This window comes from Homalodisca vitripennis, chromosome 8 (assembly GCF_021130785.1).
Source record: "Homalodisca vitripennis isolate AUS2020 chromosome 8, UT_GWSS_2.1, whole genome shotgun sequence".
NCBI lineage: Eukaryota > Metazoa > Arthropoda > Insecta > Hemiptera > Cicadellidae > Homalodisca > Homalodisca vitripennis.
In genome coordinates, this window is record NC_060214.1 from 42814899 (window position 1) to 42834974 (window position 20076).

At 30.2% G+C, this 20076-nt stretch overlaps 1 protein-coding gene across 1 annotated transcript; it reads right to left on the minus strand.

Moving 5' to 3' along the window:
• Nucleotides 1-18977: 18977 nt before the first annotated feature.
• Nucleotides 18978-19457, minus strand: LOC124368116. Its single transcript, XM_046825390.1, has one exon. The coding sequence runs from the start codon at nucleotides 19455-19457 to the stop codon at nucleotides 18978-18980; it is 480 nt and encodes a 159-aa protein (XP_046681346.1).
• Nucleotides 19458-20076: the final 619 nt, after the last annotated feature.

Consider the following 20076-nt stretch of genomic DNA (forward strand, 5'->3'; position numbering starts at 1 on the left):
ATTTATAATTACCCACCGTTTTGAAAGATAGCTTGTAATGAATTAGTATATTCTCTGATATAGGTGTTGGGGTTATAAAGCTCTATATAAAAGTTCAGATTATACAGCAAGCCGCTTTCAAATTTAAAAAAGTTAAGTTAAAAAACAAAATGGTTTCTGTTTGGATTTATAATGAGTTTTAAACGTTTAAATATTAGTTTGGTTTTGTTTTCAATCCAGGGGAAATTCTTGAAAATGTCGATGGAGATGTTTTAAACATTCTGTTAGTTAATTACCTAATTATTATTTTATAACATTACAATAAAACGATAACTTGAACAGTTATGTTTCGAGGGGGCATGCTCATTATGAGCAACTTTAATGGATTCAAGAGCAGAGTTTATTTCTAGTCTTTTCATTCACTGTAATGATTTTGTATAAAGCATAGTTACTTGCTATTCGAATTTATACCCTACTTCAAAGTTATAGTTACTATTTCCAACTCTGCACTATTTCTATCATCGTGGTAGATTGAAATGGGAGGAAAACCCTCAAACTGTATTCAAGTACTACTATAGTGCAAGACATTTCATTAAAGACTATTTTTTATGCAAATTAACTCTTCTTTAATGCACTTAGGTAAAATATTTTGTCTTTTTAAGTACACAAGAGTATAGATAATTTTGTTATAAGGTATTAACCTTTCTTACTACAGTATCTTGTATTTATTACTAAAATGTTAAGCCAAACGGCCAAACATGCATTATGTCTTGTACTATAGGGTAAATTTCAATACCAAAACTGAATAGTGACCAAAAAGGAATTAATTAATGTACCTCGCTTTATATGAGGTGATTTAGTATTAAATCCTAACACAATAATATAATCTAATATCATTTTTATCCCATACAATAATTGTACAATTGTATCAGGAGGAGACAGCCATCAGCGCTTTATCAACTAACAAATACATTAAACTGAAATGTATCTTGTCTCGTGCCAGAAGCCCCAATATTGGTTTCGAATACATAAACATGATCTGTGGTACGCAATTAGTTGTATTGCAATAAATACTTCCTGAATTAGATTACGGCTATCCTTAATCAAAAATCACAAACACGATATATAGATAGATGACCTTTTGGTCATCGTAATACATAGACGATCTTAAATTTCACATTCAAAAGTTTAAAAACTTTTTCCTTCACGATTATTTAAATTGAATTAGCCTAATTTCAAAACAAGGAACATCACGTGCAATGATTGGGCATGTCACTCCATGGGAAATTTCTAAGCTTGACTGTAAATTGTTCTTATGAGTAACCATGATTATGGAAAACAGAAAATTGTAGAATAAGCAAATTCTTAACAGTATTAAATACTATAATATAACAATTTTATCACGAAATATTTAATAGATGTATAGTATGAATTTCATTACATTATATCGAGTCCTTCAACAATTCCTTATATTAGTATATTTGTCTATATATATATATATATATATATATATGTGTGTGTGTGTGTGTGTGTGTGTGTGTGTGTGTGTGTGTGTGCGCGCGCGCGTGTGCGCGTGCGTGCGAGTGTGTGTGTGTGTGTTTGTGTGTGTGTGTGTGTGTGAGTGTGTGTGTGTGTGTGTGTGTGTGTGTGTGTGTGTGTGTGTGTGTGTGTGTGTGTGTGTGTGTGTGTGTGAGTGTGTGTGTGTGTGTGTGTGTGTGTGTGTGTGTGTGTGTGTGTGTGTGTGTGTGTGTGTGTGTGTGTGTGTGTGTGTGTGTGTGTGTGTGTGTGTGTGTGTGTGTGTGTGTGTGTAGACAAATATGACTATAGACTATTAGAATCCGTATTAGAAAGACTTGCTTGAGGCTCTGCACTTGAAGGTTGATATTAATAGTAATTAATTCATTGGTATTGTTTAAGTAAAGACAATAGAAATAAATACCTGTCTAAGGCAAAATACTATTTTTAAGAAAGAAACTTTGGATCGTTACACTGAGCTCGTTTGGTTACTATATCCTTTTTCGCGAGGAATTTGACTCACTAACAATCCTAGAAAGGTATGGGTCAGAATCTTAGGTCTGAAAAATATATGCCACCCTGGTAGAGATCAGAACCTTTTCTTTAAATCAAACTTTACCGGTTCCTTTTACTTGGTAAAAACTTTACCTGATGAGTCAAAACACAGACATGGATATATGAGAAGTGAAGCAGCTAGCATATTAGATGACACTTTAAGGTTATAACACGCTTCATGAATGATTGAAATCATATAGGAATAATAAAACAGGCCACATTCCGTATTGAATTGTATAAACCTCACTCTTAAGGTATGTTTTTGTATTTAATGTTTCTGATATTACAAATGATTAAATCAGTATTTAGTTTAAATTCCTCTCATATATTTTTATCAAGTAAATAATCATTTTAAATGAAATATCCGTGGTGATGTGTTTTAAATTAATACTTCCTTATTTCAAACATTCTAAACTATTGAATATGTCAATGAAAAAAGTGTAATGATATTTTTACGTATACTATGTTGCAGTATTACCATACAATCGTGTAAAGGTACACATTTGTGATTGCAGTCACCTCTATAAATGTAATCATTATTAAAATACAAAATGTAATCTACATAAGTTATAAATCTTAAACATTCTTATAGGTCATTTGAAATTTTCTTAGTTTTTACACAACATATAACCTATATCACTAATGGTCACATATAAGTTTTAAATAAATGTAAAGATAAGTTAGTATTTACGATATAGGAAGCATTTCTAAATTAAGCTCTTTATTTTTACATTTGAGAGTACTAACTTGAATAAAAGTTGAAATTAAAGCAATAATATTTCTACTCAATACATGCCAAGTTATAAAACCAATCGTTAAAGCATACAAAGTGGTAATAGGAATTAACGTACCATATCCTTATACCTTTGTGTTGATGTAGAATTAAATTAATTTGACGGTGTGTGATAACAATATTATCTAACATACAGTTTATTATTTACCTAGTTTAGCGATTGTAGGTCTGCTAGTATAGCACTCCCTTAAGCTATAATTTCCTCATAAATGCAGTGTAATATGCACAAAGCGTGTGATATGCTAATTAGGGCATGATTAAAGTCACTAATGAGAAAGCCGAATGAAAAGTCATAACTCTAGGATAATAAAATATTTTTACCGTCTAGTATCATAAACCATAATTTAGCCTTTCTGTGAGAAATATAGGGATATCAACTCAATTGAAGTAAAATATTATAAATATAAATAAAAAAATATATATATAAAAAACCCCATTGATCTCTACTCACGAAATAAAATTTTTCCCATGAGCTAAGCCCCTAACTGGGATGGATATAAATATAAGTATTCGGATTTTCAAGAGGAAAAATGTCAAATTAAAAGGATATTTACTTACAATGTGTGCCTTATAGTGTCTTCATACTCACAGTGAGACAAAATTTTTTTTAGTTTTTTCGCTGCTCGTCGAGCGGTTAGGCTTCACTAAACACAGCCAATTATTAATGTTATGATCTAAATTTTAAAAGTAAGTAGCTGCATTGCTAGAGATAGACATTTAGTGTTCTCTCGTTATAACCATGGAATCTTTAACTAATTGTTATTGTTGTATTTAAATACTCGTATATGTTTAAAACAAATTATATCACAAATCCTGACACAAATACCAACACAAATTAAAATTTTACCAGCCCCTCGTGTGATGGGATTTGTTAATGATTAGCTAATTAAAGAAGTTAGCATTCATTATACATTTATAAATCACATAAATTTATATTAATTGCTTTGCTTCGGTAACATTTGTTTTAATCACTCTAAGAATATATAAATTAGACAATGTTTTATAGTTAAATGTTATTTAAATCTCTTACTCATGCTTATGATTCAACGATACATTTAACAAACCTAATGTGAACTATGATAGTTGACTATGGAACCGGAAAGTGGGTAGCTATTTGTATTTACTGTGTGAAACACAATGTTTTTCTGCACATTTACAATTAATAAGGTATAATATATTTTATTAATCGGACAAAAATTGAACGCAAATACAGTCCCAAAAATACCTTAGTCCACCATGAGATAGCATTTTTGGAAGTAAGCAGATTGTATTTCCTGAAGTATTCAAAAGATCAATTGTGTGTATAGCTTGTTCCGCCGAGACTGGCACAAGTACGACTCAGAGTTTTATTTATAGTTAAATAAAACTATAAATATATAGTTTTTTTATTTCTTTTTAATGGGAATACGCCAATTGTACTATTATGTGTGAAATATAATTGATTCATACCAAATATGCTTCATCACAAAGCAAACCTTAAATACGGACCAATGATAATTTAGTTTAGGTTTTGAAACTCTCAATAATTAAAGCGTAAATAATATGTTCTATACACATACATCCATCTGATTTGCAATTATTATAGGGCTTCATAATGTTACATTATCATATGTCCTTTCACTAAAAGAACTGCAAACTTACTATTAATCCAATGTGGAATAAAATAGTTCAATGTTGTTACTGAACTCGTTCGAGTTATTCATTTACGTATTATGGAATCTTGCAGAGAATTTTGTATATTTCTTTTTTACTTATAAACCACTGTTCCACACTCCAACTTCAAACCCTAAAAATTTTTCTCAAGTAGATCAGGAGACCGTTATATCTTCCAGTGACAATTTGCCTCTTTTATTCGATTAAGTAATACAACATTAAAATGTATTTACAATTTGTTCAAGTCCTGTTGCCAAAGGTCTCTAATACTGATATATCTAAAAAATAAGTAACAGTGATAACGGACCACCAATTACATTGCAGTAACCAAGAAAAAAAAACCACTGCAAAAAATTCTAATTTTGTCCAATGTTCTTTAAAATTTAAATATATTCTTAGTTACCACTTAAATGCATCCACTGAAAACAATAACAAGCATGGTAGCGCAGTCAATATAACGTCGTAGGTTATCCGCAAAAAACAAGGAATATTCAAGGATTATTCCATGAATATTCAAGGTTAGGAGAGTTGTAGCAATCAACTTTCATGTCGGCATAAAATATATTTTAATAAGTTATGCCTCAGAAAATATTAACAAGTAAATACCCACTATATGTACCGATATGAGATTTTATTTGAGTGGCTACTTAAACTCCAACTGTGAGATTTTGTAAAGTTCCCGTTACGTTCCATTTGATCAAAACAAATCAAACGAAAGTTGCTACAATGTTGCTTTTTATTAATGTGTCAAATTATATAAATTAGTTCCAAATAGTTCAAATATAACTATTATAAAGATGAAATTAATCTAAACAAGTAACAAGACGTATACTACATGAACATTTTGTTTCTTCTAACAGCCTTTATTTTTACTGAATTACTTTTTATGTATCTAAAACCAATTATTCAATAATTGCGTAAAATTCTCTATAACAAAAACTCCTGAATTAGTTACAAGCAAGGAGAAGTATTTAACGTAATTCGGAAAGAAATGTTGTACTTCCCAAAAGTCACTCACGGAACTTTTCACACACACGGAACAGACTGATATAAGATTCGCGCAATGATACAAAAAAATCGGTGGATATCGTGAAGCGCTGATTTAAATATTCCCCCTTCTACCAATAATTATCTATGTAATTTCTGAACAAAACCATTGGCCTAGTACGTTTCCAACGAATATCCAACTTTCCTGATCTTAATCTACTATAACCCTGTAATAGTTTTTAAAAAAGAGCTGGCACAGCAAAGGCTCAATTCAGAACCTACCAACTGTCCTCAAGTAACATATGCAGATTTTCTTAAAAAGTACTTTTCAATATCATTTCCTAACGTCTTACAATATAATTAATGAAAAAACTCCATTTTTATTATTAAATTAAATTTACAAAACTGTTAAAGTTTAAACTAATTTTGCCCAAAATACTACAAGCGGTAAATTTATCCAATTATTAATATATATAATTAATTTATACAATCAATTAATTTAGCTAAGACGAGGATTTGTGGAACAGAATCGATTAATGAATTCTCATAAAATTTAATTTTTGTAAAAACAAAGCATACAAAGAGTATTCGATAAATAACAGCTTTTTGGATTGGTACTAAAGGAGTTGGGAGGGTTGCATAATTGTGTTTGGAGTGAGTGAGAGGTAAACAGAACAACACCATTAGCAATACTTTACAATTTATGTGAGCTTTAAACGGTTATCTGTGTATTCCAAAATTCCTTACACTTTTTTTATTTTACTTATTAATTCTAAAGGAGGAATAACTTAATTAAATTATGTCTCAACAACATATAAAGCTAGCTTAAAATTGAAATATAACGTAAAAGAAAATTGCAATACACGTTTGAAACATAGGCTACTACTCTTAAGAAAATTCTTATCCTTTAAAGTTGCTACTCTTCATATAATTACTTGCCTCCTTACCTTACGTTTAAACAGCCATGTGAGTCACAACCTCATCAAATCTATCAGTGCCTACAGATATGCATCGCTGGTCAAAAAATTTATATTGCCCCATATAAGTTATTAATCCATGTTTATTGACACAAAGCTACACATAAATTGATAATTATTCTACTGCAATAATATAATAGATCTGAATTATGTAATTTCGTATTTTATATTTTATTTCAACTGTACTGTGGATTGACAGTAAAATCAATCCTTAGAGTATTTTGATTGGTACATACTATTTTTTAATATTTGTTAACAAAATTATTTAATCTACTTGGACCGTGGTCGTATACATAAACTGTTTACCACAAACTGTTAGATCTACGAGTATACGAAAAGCACAATGTACAAGTACATTTAGATTCATGTAGTAAATAGTTAGTAGTAGGTTATACACTTTTATGTTATAGGTGCTTGCTTACCTAGCATAAACTCATTACCTTCATTAAATTTAAAATCTAGTACTTATTTTTCCCTTTTAACCCAATTTAGCATTAATCATTTTAGTACGAGATAAGTACAAGAACTCAGAACATTTAGTGAATTGTTTAACTCAACCTGTATACAGCCGATTGTGTCAAATACAACAAAATGTAATTTGCTTCACATGAATATTTAATAACGTAAAGAACTTCTTCAGAGAGAGAAAGCCCATCCTACACTTCACATCATGTTTCCTACGTATTAAAATTTATTCTCCTAAAAGAGTTGCCAAGTACAACGTATTCATTTCCCGATTCCTTGGAAATTGTGGCAATATCATCCATAGTTGTGGTCCTACTCATTGTCTGTCGATAAAGCGGGGAAAAACATTTTCTTCTTGAGCTGCTAAAACGGGAAAAAAGTATTACGCCATCCTATCCATATTCTATTTGTTACAATGCTACTGAAAATGTTATAACTACCCATAATCCTTACTATATAAAATTAATATTTCACTATAAATAATTAAGTATTAATTGTATTCATTAAATTGGTTTTTATCTTAATAAACCGTTACTCAAATCTGATGTTCAATACTGTAAAATGTTATTGATATAACCGATCTGTTTAAAAAAATGTGCTTGTCGATTTACTTCTATAATATTTGCTATGGAATGATTAAAGCTGATATCAGTGCTCTTCTGCAATTGTCACTTTATCTTTGAGATTCTTATCTGTTTGGAGTTATGATGAGGGGATATACCTGGATTTCCAACATTCAAAAAATCATGATCTAAAAATATTGCTATATTTGGAAATATGACTCACCACTAATTTAACAACAGTTGTAGATAAACAAATAAGTAATGAGACATTCTGACGATGGTGTCAATCTACATCATTAAAAAGCGATTCGTCTCTATATTAAACGAAATACATTGAACCTTAACACGTCACAGGATCACAAGTAACGAGAAAATATCATTTGTTGAAGCCATGATTTTAATTAACTCAAAATAAGGCCTTTAGGACTGGTATCCCCACCACCCCTGTTAACAGAAGACAGCACCGCTGATTGTTGAATAAAATACACTTCTAGTTTAATATTTTACTGTTTTTAAACTTGTTTGCTAACTCTTTTGTTCTTTATAATTCTGTTTTAGATTATCGTGAATAAAAATGTCTGTACTTTTTTCTAACGAAGAGGACCACAAGACCTTATTAAAAATTTCATAAGGCCTCTGTATTACTGAGATATTACATGTTTTTTTTTTTCACCTCTTACCAGTTTTAAAAAAGTATTTAATCTGTATATGATTGGTTCAACAGTTACTATCGTTATAAGGAAAATGTTAGTAGATGCAATAATTGTAATAAAGATTGTTCCAACATTCTTCACTCAAAAGCACTTTTAGCAGGCTTATAAAGTAATGAACACCAATACCATTTGTAAGAATACATCCTTATTTGGAAGACGCTATTACGAGTAATTCCTTACGTAGGCTTTCCTTCATAAATTGACACTTAACTAGAACCAACACGGTGTGAATTTACTCTTGGGTATCACAAACCATCAGGCTGGAAAGAAGTAGAGACACTCAATTTCTCGTTTTCTATCTCATAGCTTTGCAGAAGATTTGCAATAAGGCGCCAGGGACAAACATAACATACATATTTTAACAGCATAGTTAATGCACTGACCTTCAGTTACTTTTAATGACGTTATGAAGAAACGCTTGGGAGTTTTTATTAATAATTCTAACAAATAATTTTTTATATCTTCGTTATTGGATACCATTACAAATTTATTTTTTTATTTCCTACAGAAATACGCTCCATTTTTACATTCAAGATCCATATTAACTTATAACAAATTAACCTAAACAAGAATGTCTATAACAGAACATGTGAAAGGCTGAAAAATGATGTTAACATAATACACTATGGCAAGGCGTGATATATAAAAAGAATATAACACGCACATACATAGACATATATACATACACACATACACATATACACACACACACACACATATATATATATATATATATATATATATATATATATATATATATATATAAATGTTTTAAAACTGTAACAATACCAACATGTAAACCGCAACAATAAATACACTATAACAATAGAAATAACATAATAAAATATAACATAATATAACAAAAATATTTATAACAATGTTTCAAAAACAGCAACAGTAAATATAACAATAGTGACAAGATAATCTATGGCGTACAATAACAGAGAATATGAATAATTATATGTAGACAAATGAGGATAATGAATGATTCAATATCGTGCTATATTTATACAGGGTGTTTGAAAAGTATGGGTACGGCTTAATATTTTAAAAACCATAGGAGATAACAGCTATAAAGTTTGCACAGTGTCATATGGCTATGTAAACTATTTTTCCTTGCTATTACCATGACATTCCAACCGTGGGGGGACGGCTCACAGAGGAAAACATGGAAATCTTAAATTGAAGCATGGGTCGAGTGATACCTCATTTAAAAGAGCTCACTGAGTAGAGTTGAATGCCACAAACCACATCTTTAAAGGTTTATCCAATCAGAAATGGCGGGTTGTTTTAGGTACACATTGTGAAGTACATTATGCGCTGCCATTTCTGACTGGATCGTCGTATTCCGATGCGGTTGGCGGCGTTTCACTCTACTAACCAATGTGTTTTCACTGACTTTTTTAATTAGCAAATTATGTCATAAATTTATAAACAAAATAAATAAAACTAAAAAACATCGGTATTTATTGTGTTTTTACTCTGTATTTTACTCTGTATTAGTACACACTTTCTCGTAACCCTCCGATCTTGAGACGGCTGGAGAAGGAAATAGGGAAGAGATCTAAATAAGGGTGATCTAGTCTGGTATGAACTTGGCTCCCTGATGGAGGAATTTTCTAGCTCTGGGGTGTGATAATTTAATTTTCCTATCCATAATATTTATTAAATTATAAATGTGTTTTGAGTATATTGTATAAATATTTTTCATTATATTAAATATAACTATAACTTTGTTGTTAGTGATTGAATCAGACTATGCCAGCTGGATTCCTGAAAATGCATATTTTAAGGGCAACCGTCTCACTGATGAAGTGGTATGAATTGGCTCAAAGGAAAGATTGATTATTCTTTACCCAACTTGTGGTATTCTTGCCACAGTTAACTGTTTTCAAACCTATTAGGAAATGGTTCAGAGATAAGCACCGCCATCTATGGCAGAGTTTCTCTGCCTAATCATTTAGAAAACATTCATTCCAGGCACGAACGTTGAATGCACGAACTAGCTAATGAAGCTAAACAAATGTATTTTGACATAATTTCAAATTTCATGTATTACTGGGCACAGTAATTTCAGAAAACACTTGCACACATTAATACCCACAACTAAAGATCCTAGGTATAGACTATGTAATAAGTCAGAGGACACTGCTAAACACATTGTGTTGAGATTATTACACATTAATTAACATATAATTTTGCTGTCATTATGATTGTGAGAGGCATGAGGTTGGTAGAACTCAATTTAGACTCTCACAACCCGCTGACAAATCCATGGTTAACATTTGGCAGAAACTCTTGGATGTTATTGAAGATACAGGGGCTAGGCTAAACCTATAAGCAGAACTTGGCGTGAGTGATTACTTTTAGATGGCTAGTTAGGAACTAAAATTCCTTGTTATATCTCCTGTTAATCTTATGTAATGGATGCATATGCGGCATGAGAACAAATTTTTATTTGTAGAAATAAAGTTTTATCTAATGTTTAAAGTTTACTATTAAATCTTTCTTATGATATCTTACAGTTAGTTAGCATTTAAATTTTCCTATATAAAACGTTAAAATTTCATATTGTTGTACTTAGTTTTTTATAAAATGTATTTATTTTGAGTTGCCATCATGGGTGATAAGGAGTACGCGCCACTTTATGTATCTCATAAAATGCTAAGCTAAGGATGCATGTAAATTTGCAAGTTTATAGGTAATTCTATTTTATCCAGCCAGGTAATGTCTTGTAAACGCTCTGATGATCAGACAGATCCATATGGAACCATAATTTTTTTATATCACCCGGCAGAAAAACTATTATGCCAACACATCTCTCTGGAAATATCTTTCGAGTAGAGAGAGACTTTGATACTTGTTAATACTTTTATCCACAGACATCTATGTTACTCTAGAGAAAGGGTAGATATAATTAACGTGAATCTCCACGTCCAGCTGGCAGTTTCCTGTACTTAACTAATGTGTACAAAATAGTTCATTCTGTTCTAAGTCAGTTAGTTTTTCTGAAAAAATTGAACCGACTGGCAGATATACAGAGATAAATAAAACATTTCTCACCCCATAAGTATTATAGGCTTCCCCAACACAGACTTTGTTAATATAATAAAATTATTATTCACCTCTTAATAAATATTTCCTAAGTCTTATTTATAAACGTAAATGTTCACGAACGTACTGAATACATATTAGCAAAATTGGTTTTTTAATAATTTAATTTTGATATCTATAAGATTTAAAAAATATAAATGTAACTTTAGTATATTCTTTAAATTGTTTTCATTTACGTAGTATAGTGTAATTTGTGCTACAAATAATGGAAGATACCGGGTTTAAATATATAGATAAAAATATACTACAAAATAGACTACAAAGTAAAATAGCACGAACTTAGTTTTTATAAATCGCACAAGAAAATATATTTATTATAGTCATTTCAAATTTTTAGGAGCTTTTTTGTCAGTTCTAAATCGGAATATTGCTGTATTGAATTTCAATTTATGAGGCTGACTCGAGTACTTTGTTTAATGACCTTTACACTTATTCAAGAGTTTTGTTTTGAAACTGATTTATTGTTATTCAGCTAATTAACTTCTAATCATAAACAAGGTTAGTTTAATAAATATAATGTTTTTATTACTTTAAAATAAGTAAATAAATAAATATATATTAGTATTACCGAGCAATTAGTATTACCTTACGTATTGTTATTTCTCTTATATACTATGTGAATGGAATAATATTTATAACTAACTGTGGTTAATATATTATTTCAATAATACAAAATTAATAAATAAAATTTATTGTAAAACAGTTATTTGCCTTACTGGTAATGTAACTCCCAACTAATGAAATATTCGTCAGAGTAATTACTTAAAAATCATTTTAAATGTTCTGCGTTTCGGTTTTTTTATTGTTTATTATATAATAAAGGTAAAAACCCACAATCCGGGACAACCTGTTATATCCCTTTTCTCGTGGCTGACAAATTAGACTACAAAAAATTGCTTTTAAGTTAGTCTAATTGCTATAATGTGGTTTGGAATTTGACACTAAACTACTTTCCATACAATCAGTTTTACATATTCTACTTGGTTCAGTGTAATATAATTATCATTCAAAATTAACTACTATTATTTTATACCGAAAAAATTGATTATGCGATAGCTATTATTATAATGTTTTATTAAATTTGCATGGCAAGTATTTAAAAAAGGTATTTCGTATAAAAATCGGAAAGATGAAGATATCCTTAACTGATAATTAATGATAACTTAGATAAAACATTAGGTAATAAAATAATTAATGTAGCTGTTAGATATTTTCCATATAAAAAGGGCAGCCACATAAGTAGCAGAACTACTGAAAAATGTTTGCTTACCTTCGTTGATCATAACTCCAAATTCAAAATATTGATCATTCGTTTGGTATTTTTAACTAATAACATATTATTTAAATACAGCCTTTGAATATAAAATGGAAATCAAGTTAGTTATAAAATTACATGTAAGGGAGATGTAAAAATTTTTAAATAGCGAAGATATTTTTTTATTTTGCCATCTTTAAGCCTGAAAACCCGGAGCATCTGGAGACCGACTCTTCTTGCAACACAATTAACTAAATTAAAAAAGAATAAAGTTACTAGTATAAAAAGTTATCGCTTTCAGTTTGGGCTAAGCATGTAACATTTATTACTACGCCAACAATCAATTAAAATTATATATGTTAATTTATCCTCTTCTGTGTTTAGATTGCTATATCTATAAAGCCTCAATACTCGTAATACATCTCACACAAACAATTAATTTAAGAATAACTAGTGTACAATGTATTGCTATGTGAGGCTGGGCCAGGAAAGAGTTTTTACCTCACCAACAAGCAATTGTAAAAATATATGTTTCTTTCTTTACTCTTGAGTTTACATTGCTATAGAAAAGAGTCTCAACACACAAAGTAAAACAAACATTTCATTTAAGAATAACTATGTGAAATTTTATAGTTCTATCATGCTGGGTAAAGAATTTAACACCACTTACTGGGCTAACAAGCAATTATAACTGTATATTATTCTTTATGTCCTCTTGTGTTTTAAGATTGCTATAGCAAAGAGTGTCAGCACTTACAATACATCTCAAAAATTAAATAGCAAAAAAATTTCCATTTGATCGCTATACTTGATTGTCATAGAATTTTACTCTTGTTAATACGCAAGTAATCCATCATAAATGCAAAACATTTTATTTCCTGTTGTGTTTATATAATGTAATAAATAAACCTCTGAAATATATGTCAAACATGTTAGAAGTTTATATTACAGGTGATAATAAACGGTTATTGAATTTCACTAGATTAATTAGAGTTTCAGTTTGTTTCATCACTCAAAAAATATCCATCAACTATGCAAATGTAACAATAACTTAATAATAATACTTCATGTGAACCTTCCATATAGCGTTTATAAAATTATTTCATTATTATGTAAACATTCGTCTCTTTAGAAGAAGCATTTGAACATATCGTATCTATGCTTTTCAAGTTGTAATTAATAAGATATCCCTAAGTTAAAGTTAATAAAATGAAAGGACTATACAAACCAGATACTTAACTGGTAATGTTGGTGATAGAATGAACCTTATATTTTGTGTACAACGCTCGCAGAACACACGTTAGTAATTCCGTTTGAAAGTCGTTTAGGTCCAGGCTAGTTAGGTTTTGCTCATTAATAATTCCATAACATGGCAGTAACTTTTAACTACCGCGTAAATGAAATTTTAAGCAAGTTGATAATTTATATTAAGGGGAACCTCGTAACATAACATGTACTCATCGTTTTAAATATTTACATGCATTATTAAATTAAATTCGCACCGCCACCGTGTAGCACTAATGAAGTGTAGCAGTAACACGATAATTTACTAACCATAAGATGACTTACTACAAGTTGAAACTATAGTAGCGTTTATAAACTAATTACGGCACTAGCAGCCTATACTCTTTTATAAGATAGACCTAGCTATTTTACCCTTTAATAACTGTGCAGGTATTATTACATTGATGTTTTTTCTTTGGTCCGTATAAAAGTGTTGTACAAATTGTAATATATCTGTAGATTCATATTTAGGCGCTTTTCTAAAATATATTTATGAATGGAATATTTTCGTACATTATGTCAATATATGAATATTTAAAAATTTAAATATTATACTTTTGTAAAGTAAAGCTGAGCCCACTTTTGTTTTAAGGAGATACCAATCTCATTTCTCTACTTATTCTACTTACCCTAGTCGGCCATAAGCCTGCGTGATGATTTTATACAAAAGAATACAGAGCTGGGTCAGAACATTGGAAGCAGTACAGATAAAAGTAACAGAAGTCAAAAATGGGATTAAAAACTTTGCTATCTATAACTCAGACCTAAATTTGACGCCCTGTATCACTCGGCAAGTGACTTCCCCAAAATCTACAAGCAGTGCGTGTAAAAATCGAGGTAACTGCAGAAATCGATCCTGCTGTAGATTTCAGTTTTGTTACAAAGGCTTATTTAACCAGTTAAATTTATTACGAAATAGAAACAGTTAACGAAAATAAGAAATATGGATTGATTGAATGCATTACGTGATGTCAAAATACATGATCGTTTACATCACTTATTTGTTTAAATAAAATACTGTGTTAAAGTTTCCATTTAAAAAAATCTAAATTACTGTCATTGTTAAGTTCTAGTTTATATTGATAGTTCTGTACAGTATGTATAAAACAGTATACAGAACAAATCGGCTTTAAGAACAAATGGTTTTATTAACAAATACATTTTACATGAAATCAATCACACTGACGTAATTTAATGTTCTACGATTAAATCCATAAAAATATTTCGATAAGTTTTAAGCAAAACCAAGCACACCATATTTACATGATTTGATTATGTATTTGAAATTAAATTTATTGTATTTTTATACGTTAACAATGATAATAGATTTGAGAGGACAAGCGTAGTAATGTGCATGTTATAACAAACATTAGCTGAGAGACAGGTGCGGCAATACATAAAGCAATATGAATACGCTTGAACCTGCAAGTGACAGAGATGCGTATTTCTTGCTATTCAAATACGGTTGGTAGCATTGGTTCAATTTAATAACCCATTTTCAGCAGGTGGGAACATAATTTATGAGTTCATCATGTACAAATGATCAAATTATACTGTAAATCTAAGGTTAAAATATTCCATTGCTACATAAGGAAAAAGAGAGAGACTGTCAAGTGAAAAACTGTTGTCCGACAGTAAGTTTTGTTGACTCTACATTCAGTTATCTAAATTGATTTATACTTCATATAGTAATTTTCAGAAGGGTATACAATTTTTAATTTAAGACTATTAAATTCATACATGAAGTTCTTTTAACGTTTTCCTTTGCACAATTATTAGGAAACATTAAGTTTAATCACACAACTATACCGTTTTGTTTAGATGACCATACATGCAACTCTTTGGATTCGTCCGGTACATTGTGTTAACACTTATAATTATATAAAATGATACGTTGTATTAGAAGTTAATAATAATTAGAATAATGTAAGTTAATAATAATTAGAAGCTGTGCGTGTATAGTGGCAGTGAGATTACATTGGTTACAACCGACATCTCGTTTGGGATTTTTGTAATATTTAATTTGGGATTCAATGATTTTAAAAATTGGTTTTGTTAACATTTATTTCTGTAAATACGAAAGTCCATTTATGATTAGTACTTTGAATAAAAGAAGTAAGAATATGATAAGACTTGGGAATTAGCAGTAATCCTTCAGTTCCCAAAACATCTTATATATATATATATATATATATATATATATATGTAGAACCCGTAAAGTGTGTTTAAGGTTTCTTCGCAAGTATAATAAATTCATAGCATTTTTGTATTCGCCAAAATAATAATGCTTGGTGGTACTCTTGGGCAAACATGATATATACAGAGAATCACCAACTCTATCAACGAATAAATCCAAATTACCTATTATTTTAATAAAGCCAAATAAAATTGTTAACTAATAATTTCTTTATGAAGAGGTTTATTTGATATTTAAATTGTATTTAAGATCACTTTAAACCTGTATAAGATGATTTAGAACCTCGCCTAAAATTATTAATAACCATTGATTTTTGTATACTATTGCAATTCCAATGGCCGGATTTTGGTTGATAGGTTGTTATTACCTAGATCCTTCCCAGCTAAATTAGTTCTTTTAACAGTTGTGTCGTTTTCTAACACGAATCTTGTTGTTCGAGTCGGTGTAAAAGCTCTTGGTAGAAAGGCTCTACGGACTTAATAATTGTTATTTAGATTTATATAGATTATAAAAATAATCTGTCGATATTTGCTACAAAATTCAAATTATTAACCGTTCGTCTGGCCATCCCTATTTGCGAGAACCCTTTCGTTTCAGTCTGCAGGACCTTTTGCTAATTTGTGGCATCTGTTTGTTGGTTAAATATTTAAAATCTTCACTAGAGTTTTATCTCACTATACAGCACCCAATAAACCCTCTGCCACAGTCAACGTGTTACTCATGTGGTTTTAAATATTCTAATAACTAAAGAAATAAATAAAAATTATTTTTAAATAAAATTTTTATCTTTAAATTATTATTATTATTTTAAAGTTTTGATATAATAGTTAAAAAAAGTTAGGTATAAAACATTTTATTGCAATAACAATCATTATGAACAAATGTAGTTACTGTCTGTTATAAACATTGCATATATAAATAAAATTAAGTTATAATTATACAGATTTATACGTAAATAATAATAAATGACATGAATTTACTATATTGTTTGAAAATGAGGTTATGCGAAGTATGACAATCAAATTTATACCTTTGTTTTTATAGTCCTAATGCTCTGAAACAAATAATTCTGCAGGACTAGCAACCAATACGTTACAAGACATTTGTTGTAAGTCAAATTATTACGAAATCTATACGAATCTATACGAAATTTCTCCATAGATTAAGTCTAGAAGCTAATTAGCCGACACAACAGCTGTAGACTTTATATAACGAATAACATCAAAACCTACTATTTAGCTAAATACCAACAAGGTTATGAAATTTCAACGCAAAGAGCACGGTCGGTATTGGTTTTATTATAACTTATTGCCGCAATTGGTTACATTACAGGTTTTAATTATGTAGGAATTTTTTGACAAATTATTACGTGTCCAACTAAAATTTCTCCATAAAAGATTGTAGAAACTATACAAGAGACACTCTGCTTACTACCTCCACGAGCAAATGTCGATTTATATAGCAAATAACATCAAAAAGTTACCATTATGATAAATACCAACAAGAACACATTTACAACCTAAAGAACACGGTCGGTGTCGGGTATATTAGAACTTATTGCCACAATTAGTTGTCTGTGACGAGAGACGATTTGTATGATAAAGTATGAAACAGGACTACCAACCTTAAACGTGCTGCTTTGTTCTAATTCCAGCTTATTATAAGGATACTAGAATCTGTATGTGGATCGTAAATCATTATGAGCATTAGGGACAGCACAGCATGCTACAATTTTGTCTAGTTTTATAAATCAGACCGGCCTTTGTAGGTTACAATGTTTGTCCTATCGATATATTAAGTATGCGATATATTACTATATACTGGTTTTATATTTTTTATATAACTTTGTTTTCCTATTTAGCTTACTATTTATTAACTTTGTGTTTATCCAGGGGCTAACTATCTTTGCTTCCTCAAGTTTACTTATTGTAACCCTAATTTTTTTACAACAATTAATAGCATTACATAAAATATTTAAAAAATCATTAAAACATACATTAACATTTTCAATCCTATCTTATAATCAATCCTAGCTTATATCGCTCAGTTTTGATAGAAATGCATCATAATCAATAACATTAAAATCATGTCTAACCACTGTGATATTTACATGTTGATTACTAGGAACTGTAATTGCTAAACCTAACATGCAATGGGCAGTGAGATTAACATCAAAAATGGCACTTTTAAAAATTGTTAAATCACGGTGTCTGACAAAATTATAGTCTATACACGTTTGTGAATTAGCAGTGATTCTATTATTACCATCAATAAGCTGTGCAAAGCCATTACTACTTAACATACTTAATAACTTTGAACACTTTGTGTATTTTCTAATGTATTTAAATTAATATCTCCAATGAAAACGGTACTGTTAGAAATTAATGTTAGTTTGTTTGTAAATTCTTCAATAAAATCATTCTCAGAAAAATGTTGTAGTCTATATATATGAGGTTAAAAAATACATGATCAAGTTTTATTTTTAAAAGTTAAGCATCAGCAGTCGTTAGATTAAAATTTAAATTTACCACACAAATATCATTTGACACATAGAAAATTACACCTCCGCACCTAAAATTATTATTACAACAATAGAAAGTATTATATCCAGGAATATTATACAAACCAAACTCATCACTGCCAATCCAAATTTCACTCAGAACAATAAAATTAATTTTATTTTTAATTTGGCTGAAAACTAATAAAAAATTATTGAAATTTTGCCTAATACTTCTTATATTTGCATAAATTAAATTTTGACTGACACTATTTTGAATAGTACAAAAAATATTAAAAGAATTTTGTTGTTGCATTTAGAATAAAATTATTTTAACTGAATTGATTAATTTAATGATTTAAGAAAAAAATGTATATGTACTTAAAAATTGCACAACTAAAATTTACTGATCAAAAAGAACTTACTTAATTTATTTGAGTTTGTCCAAGTATTCATACGTAACTATCTTCTTGACAGGGTCGCCTTCGGCTTTCCTCGCGAAAAACTTGCCATCTCGAGACCAGACAAACTTGTAGCCGATATCACGTCCCTTCTGCTTGAGCTTCGCTAAGAATTGCTTATTCTCTGGCGAGAGGTGGTCGTCGATGTAGACTCGCTGGATGGGGAAGTGCTGGTTGACATCTCGGGCCGTGAGACTCTTCTTCTGGCGGGCCTTGGTGATCCACTGCTCCTTCATCCCCTTGGTTGAGAACTGGGCGATGAGTACCAGCTCAATGTCAGTCCTGAAGGAGGGTATCCGGTGTGCTGCACCGACGTCCGTCTCCTTTATCTCCACTCCCAGAGCTGCTCCCAAGTCTGCCACCAACTCGCTCACATTTTTATTCTTGGTTACCGGTAGACCACTAATCTTTATGTTTTTCACACGCGAGTAGTGTTCCAAAGTTTTCATTCTTTCTTGTAAGTAATTTATTTCCTTACTCAGAGTTTCATTCTTAGCTTTAAGCAAAATATTTTCTTTCTGCAACTCGGCAAACTTGCTTCTTATCTCTACCATCAATAAAGTCAAAGCATCAAGTGTATCAGAAACATACTGCACCGACGCGACGTCGAGATCTCCCTCATTTCGCTCTTAAACGAAGTCGTTTCGGAAAAAAACTTCCTTCTTAAACTCTTCCAAAACCTTGACGAGAAAGTCTTTTGTAAGAACGTCCGATGATGAAGTGGTAGAAGACACTCCCGTGCGAAGAAAACTTGTTCCTACACCCTGAACAATTCCAATCTTTCGTCGACCGTGTAACTTTTCCATCGGAAACATTACTTACGCAGTTAAGGTGAAAACTCCTTTCACATCCTCCCGTGCACTATATACTGCCAGCATCATATTTAACAGCTATCTTTTATTAATCAGATTTTACTAAAGTATATTACTCAAAACAGACATAAAGATAGTCTTGTATCCTGTATGTTTCTTTGGATTCTTAGAAGCCCTTCGAGAACTGTCAAAATCTGTCTTCTATTGCCCTGTCTACAGGATATCTCAAGAATAAAAAAGATTTTTATTAGTATTT

Excerpts from the sequence above, each read along its gene's own strand:
- LOC124368116 (XM_046825390.1), bottom strand. The coding sequence starts at position 19,457 with ATGAAAACTTTGGAACACTACTCGCGTGTGAAAAACATAAAGATTAGT.